Below are 14,159 nucleotides of genomic sequence, written 5' to 3' on the forward strand. Positions count from 1 at the left end.
AACTGTGTCGGACCTCAGTGACAGCTCAAAAAACTTTGGATGTTCGCTAACAGTTGTTTTAAACTTTTATTTTGATACCAAGCTTTTGAAACATACAAACAATAGAGCATTTTTCTTACTGAGCAAATTCAATGTAATATCCACAGTATGTACAACTAAGCAATAACACAGCTAACATTTTTTTTAAACAGTATCATGTACAGAGGCCATGTTCCCTGTAAAAACGGTACATAAATCAATACATTTCAGTCATAAACAAATACTTATCAAGACATGAATTATAAATGTCCAAAATATATAAATAACTCTCTTGTCTCATTCGATAAAACCTACAGAAGTATTACCCAAAGTGCAATAGGTCATGATTGAAGTGCTGGAGATGGGATTTGGATCTCGTTTGCTCTCTACTCAAACAGAGCAGCAGTTTAGAGATTAGTAGCAATGATTGAAATAAGTCTGAACTGTGTGAACGTTTGGTCTCCGTAAACTTTCCTTTATAAGATGGCAGTGCTAACAGTCGGTGTAGATCTGCATGACCTATTTATGCATTGCTGTGCTGGTTAAGGGGGAATTCCACTGCTCTTCTCAAACGTTGGCATACTCACAGTTATAATCTAAAGTCATTCAGAGTTTTTATATGAAATATGTTGCTCTATTTACAGTCCAGGCAGGGAATTAGTGAAGGAGGCTATGGTTCACCAAAAGGCTTCACCACAAGTCAAAGGTCAGAATTGTAATCAAAAAACACTTTTTTTTTATAAAATTCAGAATATGTTTCCTCACCATTTGCTATCTCGCCGATCTGTTTGCGTGCTTGAAACCGATCTAATGTGTTTACGAAGTCCCAGTGTCTGTAAATGAGTGATGAAAAATAAGCGGGCTTGATCCGGTATGCTAGGCTTTCTCTCGCTCTCACTCTCTCTTTTTCTGCTCATGGCAGAGGCATCTGAAGTTGTTTTAGACAACGGAGAGAACACCAAACATTCAATAGCACAAGCCGTAATGAGGACTGCTCTAGTCCTGCTTCATAGGTGGGTAATATTGACTAACATTTGCTCTTCCAGGTCACTTAAAATGGAAATGTCTCCAAACACGGCTAACCGCATTTCTGAAAGTGCTACAAAACAAAACAACTCAAGTTACAAATGAGTTTCTGTAGTAATTCTATCATTGAACAAATTTCATTCACGTACAAAACACACACCGTTCCACCTAAAAAAAAAAACAGCTTAGAACAAGTTGGGTCCTTAACCTACACGGAATCATAGACGCACGGTTGGAACACACCCTAGACAGGGCGCCAGTCTATCACCGAGTACCACAGTCTCACACAGCTGTGGACGTCACATACATAGACCAAAGTGTTTTTGGATGTGGAAAGAAATGTATATTGAGGGACGAATATGGAGACCCTGGAGAAAACCCAAGCAGACGCAAAAAGAAGGTAAGAAGCTACACAGACAGTGCCCTAAGTTTAGGATCGAACCCATAATGTCGAGACCCTGGAGTGTATAGGAATGCCAGTACCTGTAGTGCTGGCACTACTTTTTCAGTTTTAACACTATTCTTCCATTATTTACATTACATATTATTGCTGTCCAAAGAAAACCATGCATGTCTATTTTCATGGATTTTTATTTTATTTATTTTATCATTTAAACACAGCAGTTGTCTTTCACATTGTGTGAATTATTCATTAAGAATGGACCAATAGGAATGCTCCAAAATACTCCATTGAAAGAAGGCCTTTTCCTGTACTATTCCTGTCCTAGTCACTATTTTGGAGATATACGTTTTTCTTTGGACAGCAATGATATAAAAATCTGAAAAACTTTGTAGGTTCACTGGCAGGTTCTGGATGCCAAACAAAATGGGCGCAATGGAAATTCAGCTCTGACACCAGGTTCTTCTACCCATTAGTGTAAAGAATGGGAGTTTCTTTACAATGATTCATTTCCCACGAAACCAGCTCTGAGTGATTTACATCTCTGCCACTAATTTCTTCTAACAGTCTGAAAAGTCCATGGAATTCCCCTTTGGATTTTTACAATGTACTGGATTTTGAACTTTAGTGTCAGGTTTCATCCGGAATATTCATGAGGTTATTAAAGCGGTTCAGATTCATACAATTAAGAAATACTTCACAGAAATTCAGTCACATTTAAATGTTTAGCCATTGACTGGCGTCATTACTCCGGTCAACCGGAAGTAACATAAATAGAACGTCTCAAATGCAGCTGAGGTATTACAGGTTGTCTATCTAAACGGATTTGCCTCTATTGCCCCCTCCGGTGGCAGAACGGCGGCATTGCATGGAGGCCTGAGAAGAAAATGGCTTTGCCACGATCAGAGGGATTTTTCCATATCTTCTCCCTTAATCTGAGTTTATCCACACATCCCCCTTTCACTAATAAAGCATCCATTGGATTATATGCACAATGCACACACAAACGCTAAAGCAAACACAGTTTACCTTCCCTTGCTACACACTGTAGGGCTAAGCTCTTTCAATTAAATTTCCTCAGGTCTTTGCCACCTAAAATATGCATTCAGGAAACAAACCTTACTATACGGGTTCTATGATATAATCACACATTTACAAACATATCGTATACGCAGTACTGTGCAGAAACCTGAGACCTTCCTTCATTTACATCCAGTCAAACTGGCTTTTAAGTAGATGCTATACATTTGATCCTTTTTACAAACTGAAACAAAATTACACAGAAACCAGCTGCACAGTGGCGCAGCAGGAAGTGTCGCTGTCACACAGCTCCAGAGTCCTGAGGTTGTGGGTTTGAGCCCTGCTCTGGGTGACACTCTGTGAGGAGTTTGGTGTGTTCTCCCCGTGTCCGCATGGGTTTCCTCAGGGTGCTCCGGTTTTCTCCCACGGTCCATAAACAAACGGAAGGTGGATTGGCTGCTCAAAATTGTCCATAGGTGTAAGTGAATGCGTGAGTATGTGTCGCCCTGCGAAGGACTGGCGCCCCCTCTGTGGTGTGTTCCTGCCTTGCACTCAGTTAGTCCTGGCAGGCTCTGGACCCACTGCGACCCTGAACTGGAAAGCGGTTACAGACAACGAATAAAAATGAATATATTTTACGCATAACACGAAGAACGGAGAAGAAAGAGAATCCGTTAAAAATGGCTAAAAAACAGAACCTATCCTCTTTGCTCCTCACTTCTGGACTCTCACGTTGAACTCGCCGCTGAAACCAGTCGTTCTGAACAGGGGTGATTGGACAGAGGGGAGAATACTGCTGTAATGTTGGATGCTTGTGTCATTTTAACCAAAGCATGTCACAGACATTTCATTAAGACACCAGGACTGTGTTAACTTGTGGAAAAAGGAATCTAATTTGTCACCCTTAATTATAATATAAATATAATATATATATATCAAAGTTTTCATCAATTCATGTGGCTGTTTTTTGCCTTTATTACAGATTCCACTACCTTCAGTTCTATAAAAGGAATCTGTAGATATGTTTTGTGTAAAAGCCTGTATAGGGCTCTACAAGGCAAAATTTAGTTAGTTAAATAATTAAATCATTCATTCATCTTTGTTAATGAAGAAAATTTTGCAAGGCGGACCTTCATGGGTCTTCACACACTCACCTGTGGGTAATCTTACATACTCACCCTTTCACTTAGCAGGAGGGAGAAGTCATGGACAGTGAGGGAAGTAATGAGATGGTAGGGTTTGGAGAGTATGGAATGTACAGGAAATAAAGTTTCAGGACATGGTCCTTATCCCAAATATAAATTATTTTCTAAAGCCGCTTCAACTGATAGTATGAACAATGAGGGCTGGTCTCTGATTCTGCATAGCACTGTAAAATGGTAACCATAGTGTGAAGAAACAATGAGAGCATTGATTGTCTGTACATCACAAGCATGCTTCGAAACATGAGCTCAAAGGCTTTCCAGGATTTTACAGGTTCATTTCCCTATGACTCCCAAGAAGTCTGTGAGAAGAAAAAAACGGAATGATACATTGCTTTGAAAAATCTTGAAATCAAAGGTGATGCTCAGTGCAACGGGTAAATGGGAGCACAGGTGAAATCCAGCTGAGCAGAACACGCAAACATGTGCAACACTGGGGCTGCTCTGATCCTCGTCCTCAAAACTTGAAGGCTGAGATCGACAAAAATAAATACAGCGTTTTAAACAGGATTTGAAAATAAACTCTGATTCAGTTGGAGTCTTGTACTTGGCTTGTATAGGCATCTTGTTGGATTGAACGAAACACCAAAATACGCACAAAAAGCTGTAAGCAGCCTTGAATATGTTCAAGTGAGAGGGAGAGGAGTTAAAGAAAGGAATAATAATACAGGGAGGCCTGCTGTGGTCAGACTCCTCTACCCTCTGAAGATTTGGAGCCTGCTCTGCAGTCACTGCCAAGAAAGCCGGCTTCCAACAATAGCTTTCATGAAAAAGAGAGAGGGCGAGAGAGTGAGAGAGAGATAAATGTTTAAACCCCTGCTGCCATGGTCCCATCCTCCAGCGCCGAATCTAATCCAAAGCAGACGCTTGGACCACTGGGAGGCCACTAATGACGCAAACCGCCACCTTTCCTCATCTCTATACTGGACCCTGACCTCAGCTCCTCAGTCCAGACCTCATCTAGCCTAAAGCAGGTGACCGAGTTCCCTCTTTTGCACTGAGCTCACTGTTTGACGGCTTGTTTGTAGCTTTGTCTCTGGGCCTCATTGCGTTTGCTCTTCTTTGCTCCGCTGCTGGTGCCACTGCCATGGCTGCTGTCCTGGGGTAGCGTAGGGCTGGAGTGGGCTCTCTGAAGACTCCCCTCCACAAACAGTCGAGACTCAAAAGAGGCCAGGTCAGACTCACCCATGCGGATCTTGGCCCTCAGCAGCATGGCGTACGTCCCGTACCGGGTTTTCTACAAGACAAAGATTTGTTTTAAAGCTGTTTTGTTTAGAATAGGAAGAGTTTCAACTATAGAATTAAACACATATATGAATAACTGCTAAACGCACAGATAGAGATCTGTGTGATATGTACATTAGAGATTATGTAAACTCATCCACTAGTTGTGTGAGGAAGACACCTAGTGGCAATTTACAGCTGTCTGTATAATAGCAGGCCAATCAAAGCATTATATTCTATACAGAGGTCAGTTTTTGATTAGTCATCATACCAGACACACACATATATATATATATATACACTTTAATTTAAATAACACTGATATGCCATTGCATACTTTCATTAATATGTTACATTATAAGCTTAAACTCAAAGTATTACCCTGTTTGCTCACATACAACCCAAATTTACTTTATTTTAGATGTGAATTGAAACAAATGAACAAATGTGTATTAGCGTATTTCCAGTGCATTTCCATAAAGCAGTACTGTAATTCACATTCTCTAAAAACAAGTGGTGGTTTTAGACATTAAAGGCCTCACCTCGAAATCCAGGTACTCTTCCCTCTGCTTGCCTTCGTCCTGATCTTTGCCTTTAGGTTTCCGATCCTGAGGAATAGAGCGGAGCTCCTGTAGCTCCGAGGACACGGCTCTGAAGCGCGCCTCATGAGCCTGCAGCTGCTCCTCCTGAAAAATACATAACCAAATGCTACCAAGACTCAGCTGGAGTTTATTGGTTCAGTAACAGGGATTTGTGAGGGTGGGGCACCTAGGTGGCGGGGAGTCCACAAACTGAGGTTGTTTATTTGGTGGGCAGGTGGGTGAAGGGACTAACTCAGTAAATTACAAATGTTTTTTCTGCTCTAATACGTTTACTGAGATGAAAGTGTATTCTTCAGGACGATAGAAGAGAACTATATGGACTAAGCTGGACTAAGTTACTGAGCGTGATTGGGAGCTGATATGTACCTGGATTAGGGAGAGGGGGCTGTTGGGTACCTGGGAGAGCTTGGTGCTGGAGCCTGGCAGCAGAGGTCTGCTGAATCTCTTCTGAGAGCCGATGGCTGCTGGGAAGGGAGGAGCAGAGAACATGGCTGCCACCGTGTTGATGCGTGTGATCCATGACTGCATCTGCTCTGCATTACTGGGGGGTGGGAATAAGCTCAGCGTGAACAACAACTCAAAAACGGTGGTAAATAGTGAATAAAACACTAAAGAATTCCTCAGGTTACTGCATCAGAAGATTTGTCAGGTCGCTCCATTTTAGGTTTTTTTTGTTTTTTTTAGGATTTTTACAACTGGTCTAACACTTACATATAGTCATACATATAGGAGACTGCAATTTGTGACATAATCACATATTTTCGATATTTTGTGCAACATTATGACAATCATAAGTGTATGGGTAATTACCATACAAACACTATGTAACAGTAACATGAAAACTCTTCCTCATTACCGGCGTCATTACTCGTATAACAGAAAAAGGCATAATGCGAATGACATATCAAAGGTTGTTATTCCAACAAAGGCTTAAAATAGTTTTTTATTATACTGTTTCTCATAATCAATGCTTATTATTGGTGTCCTACTTTAGCTATAACTCTAACATACGGTGACCAGACATCCTCTGTTACCTGGACATGTCCTCTTTTTTAGACTTAAAAAATGTCCGGGCGGAATTTCACAAACGTCCGGGATTTTGTTTTTCTAGATTTTACCTAGTACTTCGAGAAGCGTTTAATTCACAAACTAGTCCCGCCCTCCCCTACTCCTTGAGTGAGAAGGGGGCGTGGTGAAGTAGACGGTCTGACTGTAGAGCTACCGTTATTGGTCGATAACCTTCTTTGTAAACATTTAATTGGTCAGACTGAACCCCCCCCCCCTACTCTAACAAGAACATTTCTTTCACTTAACATTATTTTGACCAATTTTCAAAAGGTTAATACTGAAAAGGACATTTCTCTAGCCTTTATTTGCTTCGATATTTTAGCAAATAATTAATTAGTAAGGTTATATTTTCCGTAAATAAAATTAAGCCTGATATGAGTGTTTGTATTGTAATGACCCATACACTTATAACTGTGATATTGGCGCATAAAATGTCGAAAATATGCGACTGTCACGAATTGCAGTCTCCTATATATGTGACTATATCAGGAGTAGGTGTGAGACCAGGTTGTTTTTTTTAGATGTTAAGAATCTGATGGAACTAACTTGTAATTCAATCACACAGTTGAAACCAGAAGTTTACATACACTATATAAAAAGACACAATGCATGTTTTTTCTCACAAAGTAATAAAAATGACTTTAAAAATTCTCTCTCTCATTATTCTGGCAAATATGAATAATTTAGGTAATCCTGATTGACCTAAAACAGGAAGGGTTTATTCTGATTTCATGTCAGACAGTGAGAAAAACATGCATGTGTGTCTTTTTATATAGTGTTTGCAAACTCACTCTCTCATTCACAGTCCCTGGATCACGGTTTGGAATTGCACCAGAAGGGGCTCTATTTCTCGTATACTGCTGTTCAGAGACTGCTCCACAAGGGGGTAATATTGTGTTTCATGTCGATGACACTTGCGTCCTTGTTTGTGAGTTTTTTTTCTGCTAGCAGCACGCTCATTATCTCAATTTCTCCTACATGAGAGACAAATCTGTTACAAATATATTTTACTTCATCCCTTGTGGATTTATATCAAGGTTATGTCTGCAATTAAAGTGTTGTCACATCAAATTAATTACTTAAGTTTCCCACTATCTGCATCTTTTCATACCACAATAAATTAAGTTTCATTGGGCATATTAAAATGCTTGTAGGAGACTACTAACTTGCCTTATCTTTTACATTAGCTAATTAGACTCCTGCACTGATTTGCATTAAGCTCAATGATGAGAAAAACGTGGAAGGGACATATAAAGCTCATGGATTTAATAAAAAAAAAAAAAGAATAAATCTATATATATCATAGATAACTAAAATAATGATTTATAAATACAGATTTAGTGTCCATGGTATTTAAAGGTATTTAAATATGTACTGTATTAAATGCATATGAGTAGGATTTAAATGTATTTATGTATATATCTGTGCACATATAAGTGAGGCAAGTGAGGAAAATATGACTATGACTAAGTGCAAGGATGGGTGAATACCTCTGTAAGTACATCTAAATAAAGAAAGCAGAAACTATAATCAGACATGACATAAAAAATTTAACTATTAAATACAGAGCAAAGGTGCTTAAAAGCAAATTATCAATGGGATACAATGCTGCTGACTTGGCCTTCACTTTGGGTAGCATCTGACCATGCATACTGCATGTCTGGACTGAGCCAGGTTTTTGGTTAGGTCCCCAAATCATGACATCGAGGACTAAAACAAGTGTTTCGGTGAAACAGTTCACTAAAATCAATTGTTGCACATTTGACATATAAAAGCCTCTGTACTACCCAATATACCTTCCTGTAGCTGTTGTGTATAACCCAGTTCTTTTAGCAGTTTTCATTTCTTAAGCCTAGGGCCAGCCCCTGAGCACTGGTTTAACACTGTGCGCATGTTTGACACGCTTTCAGTAACAATGTGGGGCACGATAACACTGGCTCCATGCCACCATAAGAAATAGAAGATTTAGTTAAGTGAATGTTGTTTACAGTGTAGGCGTTGAGTCACAGGGAACCCTCCACACAGGTCACTGGATCATACAACATTATTAAACCATGTAATATTTCTGTTTGATTCACATACTTTCTTTAATTTCCTCCTTAAAACTCCACATACAGCACTAAAACAGTACTTTAACAATATCAAGGCTTTCAGTCTTTACTACATACACATATAACATTTACGAATATAATGTGATGAGTCCTATATTTTGTATGTAGTTACATTCAGATGCTGCCCATACAGAGGTTACTGGTGGGTCAGCAACATGAGCTAGCAATATTTCATTCAGAAATATTGCTTTTGCTATCTTTTCTCCCAGATGCTATAAAGCTTATAAACCAGCATCAGAGAAAATCTAAATCCAAGGCTGTAGTCATAGTATCCACTGGAGGACACAACACTCACCCCGTGTAGGTTTGGCCCCGCCCAATGTTCAGTTCATTCAGGCTTTGGCCTTGTGTTTTATTAACTCGCTTGTTTTATGGCTGTGAATTTTCAAGCTCAACCTGATCAAACCTGTCTTGAGCACCTCACTATTTATGAACATATTCCAAATAATATAGTTAAACCAGTGATACCTCTGTATGACCTTAGGGCGCTGTGCCACTACAGAGTCCTACTAATATGACTCCTACTGAGTATTTTAACCCATGCTTTTCCAAAATGCTGGGGTCCATCCAAAAAAAACATGTAATATTAAGTCATAAATAAATTCGACTTACGGGGCCTGGAAAAGAAAGACCCTCCAGTCAGCAGTACGCAGATAAAAAACATTGGGTCTCTTGCTGTAGTCTGCTGCTCTCATAGCCAGAGAGTGGTGGATGGACACGGCATTCTTCAAATCCTCATCAGACAGCTGCTTATCTGCACGATATTCACCCTGCAGGGCAATCACAGCAGAGAGAACACTAAGCACCCAAACAGAGACAACAGATATTTCATGTTCATTTGTGTTAATAATCAATCGTAGATTAGAGTTTAATGTTACCTTTTGCAGGTAGAGGACCAGGCCTTTCAGGATGCCATAAAACGACTTCCATCCTCTCTTACCTCGAGGGGCTGTGAGATTGAAAAAATTTGGGGTTAAACAAACATTTGGCTCTTTTTTACATTTCCAGTGTAGTGTTAATTGTACTTCATACTAACTAAATGACATTTAACTGTGGGGACATGTGTGGTTTCATGAAATATCATTAAACTATGTTGTTGTTCTTGTGGTTGTTGTTGTTACACTTTTGGACTCTCTTCTGAGGAGTCACCACAGTTAACTTGGAACAGGTTTCATGATGGATGCCTTTCATGGTGCAACCCCACATTCCATGTGGGCTTGGGATAAGCACTAGGAGCGCACTGACCACTGCCACCACCAGCCGCTGGCAGACACTCCACACAGACAGTGACCCGAGGCGAGCCACTTCTATGAGCTATACAACTTGTAAAATAATATTTAGGTTCGTGCAGAGTAGCGGATAACACTGGTGCTTACCATGCAGCAGGCTGGGGTTTCATTTAGGATTTGCAGTAATCATACTACACTAGATCAATAAGAGTCCTTATGCAAGACTCAGACTCCAGGACTTGTATTATGTTATTTTATTTACACAGATCTATAAGGAAAGTTTACAACTATTCATCTCTCCTTCTGGAGAAGGGGTGTAATGTACCTTTAGGGAACACAACTGGACTTTAAAACCACTGGTGTACCTTTAAAAGGTACATTTACACTGTTTGTACCATACTCTTTTTTTGCGAGTGTAGCATGATTAATTAATCAAGTAAGTGACTTGGAATACGAGCATCTCACAAATTCCATAAACGTAAATATCTAAGTTGTACACAGTTTGCTGTTAAAATTTGAGGAGGGAAAGAGAAGGGGAACATACTCTTCTTTCCATCGGGGTCAGCATGGGCTTTGCGTACGAGGAAGCCGTTCTTGTAAACCTGAGCGCTGGACTGCTGAGCCAGACTCACTAGAGGATTCCCCCCGCTGCTGATCCTCTTCATGGTGTGAGACGCAGAGTCGGTCCGGCTGTCGGCCAGCTCCGAGAAAGACTTACGCAGCTCCTCTTCATCACTGGGAACAAAATATACACATAAATAATCACATACAAGAGAACTGTCACCACATGCTGGTCCTATTGTTACTACAGTCCTGATGATATAACACAAACACAACACACCAGCGTGGCCTTCTTTCACACTGCATCCCTGTTGTGACGATACGGATTTTAAATTCAAACAATTAACCTGATCTTCTGAATGCTGTATATTTTGAGAATATTTAGTAAACAATAAATGGCTTTATACAAATATCTGAAATATTTAAAGAAACACTAGGCAAGATTTGTATTCTTTGTTCTTGGGGCTCCTGCTAGTGTCAAAATTTTTTACAGCACTGTACTGAAATCAAAGGGGGGGGGGGTACCAACCCTCCTCAAAATAATACACAGTGCAGTTTCTGCAGTGCTGAGCCCGGAGTTGCAATGACAGAGGCTCTGTTACAAGTCAGTGGAGCATCACAATGATTTTGAAGCTGTAATTTTAAGGTAAAAATTCTACCTACTTTTTCTTTTATACCAACACCATTTTTTAGTTAGTTTAGACATTTAGATATTTTTCTTGATTTACTTAACTGTTTACTTGATTTTGATTGCCTTTTCCCCCCCATTTATTCTGTTTAAATTTCCAAACTTCCTTGAAACGATGCAATTATTGATTATCCATCTTCTTTTTGTATAAATGATTTTAATAACAATCCACACAACAGCTCACCCACAACCAAAGTGGGGCACAACATCCAGGTGATGATCCCTCCCTCCTCCCCCTCTCTCTCTTTGTACTACATAGAAACATTTATGCCCTTCTGAAAGCATGAACCTCTGCTGTGAGCTGAAATGTTGGTCTCTCTGAGGCTTTGGCAGGGTGCCCAGCCCAAGTTCATCCAGCCAGCGGCACACTGGCAGTTCTCTAACAGCCAGACACCCGGCTCTAATCAGGTCAAATGCCCCAATATGGTCCTCTACAATATTTACAGTGCCCTTCATAATGTCTGGCACAAAGGCATGGTTTATACTTATCTGCCTCTGTAGTTCACACTTTTACATTTGTACTCAATTCATGTTGTATGCAACACAGGTTTTAATAAATAATGTTTGACAGAAGTTTAATATGGAGTTTGTTCCCGTTTGCTCCAGTAACAGCATCTACTTTCCTAAAAGGCTTTACACTAGATGCTGTGATCTATATGTGAGGATTTGACTGCATTGTGAAGGTCAGGTACAGCTACACTGCTTGATGCTGGGGGGGCTTTTAACTCCTTTAGCTATGTTGTTTTTCCCTATAATAAAACAGTTCTCAATCTCCAGACCTATTACTCAGTTACTGCTATAAATTGATTAACTTATTATAATCTGTGTGAGAGTAAGTTCCCATTAGTATCATGCTATGAGCATGTAGCCCATGCAGTCATCTCTCAGCATGACATTCTTCATATGCTTATCTCTCAGATATTTTTTGTATATGTGGATACTGCTCCTGTGCTTTTCCTGCATGTGAGCAAAAGTGTGTGAACCTGACTTGGGATTGGAAGGTTTGCTGGTTTGATCCCCCCAACTGGAAAGAAAATTGTGAGTGGGGGAGTGAAGGAATAAAGCTCTCTACTCTGTCAACACAGTCCCGAGCAAGGCACCTAACCCCCAACTGCTCCCTGAGTGCCAATGTTAATATCTAATGATTTATTAAATGCCACAAAATATGAATGAAAACAAATATCCTTTCAAAATTTCTACTGTAGAAAATAGTACAGGGTGGGCCATTTATATGGATACACCTTAATAAAATGGGAATGGTTGGTGATATTAACTTCCTGTTTGTGGCACATTAGTATATGAGAGGGGGGGGAACTTTTCAAGATGGTTGGTGACCATGGCGACCACTTTGAAGATGGCCATTTTTAATCCAACTTTTGTTTTTTCCAATGGGAAGTGGGTCATGTTCTTTCATGAGTTATTTACAAGTTTCTGACCACTTATAAAATGTGTTCAAACTGCTGTCCATTGTGTTGGATTGTCAAGGCAACCCTCTTCTCCCACTCTTCACACAGATAGCAACATCGCAGGAGAAATGCTAGCCCAGGCTTCCAGTATCAGTAGTTTCAGGTGCTGCACATCTTGATGGTATGGTGTGGTATATGGGCTACAAAGATAGTGGGGCCATTCTTCATCAGTGGAAACCTCAAGGCCACTGGATATGCAAAATTGCTACATGATTATGTGTTTCCCTCTTTATGCACAGAATCTGGCACGTTCCCTGAGTTTTTCCAGCAAGATGGTGCACCACCACATTATAGGTGTTAGGTCCGAGCATTCCTAGATGAACAGTTTCCTGGAAAGTGGATTGGTCGTCGTGGGCCAGTTGAATGGCCCCCAAGGTCTCCCAATCTGACCCCCTTAGACTTTTATCTTTGGGGTCATCTGAAGGCAATTGTCTATGCTGCAAATATATACAAGATGTGCAGCACCTGAAACTACTGATACTGGAAGCCTGTGCTAGCATTGCTCATGCGGTGTTGCTATCAGTGTGTGAAGAGTGGGAGAAGAGGTTTGCATTGACAATCCAACACAATGGGCAGCACTTTGAACACATTTTATAAGTGGTCAGAAACTTGTAAATAACTCATGAAAGAATAAAGTTACATTAAAACCAAGCACACCATGGTTTTTTGTAAAATTCCCAATAAGTTTGATGTGTCACATGACCCTCTTCCCATTGAAAAAACAAAAGTTGGATCCAAAATGGCAGGCTTCAATATGGCCACCATGGTCACCATCCATCTTGAAAAATTTCCCCCCTCCCATATACTAATGTGCCACAAACAGGAAGTTAATATTACCAACCATTCCCATTTTATTAAGGTGTATCCATATAAATGGCCCACCCTGTACAATAAATATATTAAATAAACAATAAAAATACAATTAAATATATTATAAAATATAACACTGTAAACCTTAGTCTGATGACAGTAATACATTTTTAAAAATATATATATTACCCTGCATCCCTACTACTTGAGAGCGTAAAACTGAAATGCCAATTCAATTTTAACTTATTTTAAACTGAAATCCCAATTAAAAAGAGTGCAATTCTAATGATAAATATAAAAGATTTTATTTACAGCCCTAATTATCAACATTTCTGCACTTTGTTTTATGTGAGCAGGCTTAACCTAATAATAATAATAAGCAGCATGTGAAGCAGATATAGGTGAGTCAGACCTGTCAGAAGCAACAAAACAAACCTGTCCATGTTTTCTGTGTGCTGTACACATGACGACAACAGCATATACAAGTGGGAATAAATGCCTGTGTTTAAGACTTAAACCAGAACGGCTCAATAGGCTGGTCATCTTGGGGGAAAAATGAGCCTTATTTTGAATTAGAATTTGGAAAAAAAATGGATATTTAAAGGAGCAATCAGTCATTTGCTCCAATGATTCTTCATTACAATGATACACAATGTCCTAAATGCATCAGGGATTCTGTACTAAACCTATTTCAGAACAGGCTGCCCACATATGTGGGATCTGTTCTAAGGAGA

The 14,159-nt window shown here is 39.8% G+C and overlaps 1 protein-coding gene across 3 annotated transcripts in view; it reads right to left on the bottom strand.

Moving 5' to 3' along the window:
• Positions 1-79: 79 nt before the first annotated feature.
• psda (pleckstrin and Sec7 domain containing a) overlaps positions 80-14,159 on the bottom strand; it is a 57,035-nt gene continuing 42,955 nt past the window's right edge. The window contains exons 12-17 of one of the 3 annotated variants that reach the window (XM_066678692.1): positions 10,445-10,635; positions 9,550-9,620; positions 9,284-9,441; positions 5,889-6,033; positions 5,433-5,576; positions 80-4,903 (exon numbers count right to left, since the gene is read on the bottom strand). In XM_066678692.1, coding sequence (XP_066534789.1) covers positions 4,670-4,903; positions 5,433-5,576; positions 5,889-6,033; positions 9,284-9,441; positions 9,550-9,620; positions 10,445-10,635 — 943 coding nt within the window. In that variant the 3' untranslated portion in view covers positions 80-4,669. Of the gene's footprint in view, positions 4,904-5,432; positions 5,577-5,858; positions 6,034-9,283; positions 9,442-9,549; positions 9,621-10,444; positions 10,636-14,159 lie in introns of those variants that run through there. The other 2 variants (XM_066678691.1, XR_010804045.1) reach the window with 2 other exon arrangements.

Source organism: Hoplias malabaricus, chromosome 8 (assembly GCF_029633855.1).
Source record: "Hoplias malabaricus isolate fHopMal1 chromosome 8, fHopMal1.hap1, whole genome shotgun sequence".
NCBI lineage: Eukaryota > Metazoa > Chordata > Actinopteri > Characiformes > Erythrinidae > Hoplias > Hoplias malabaricus.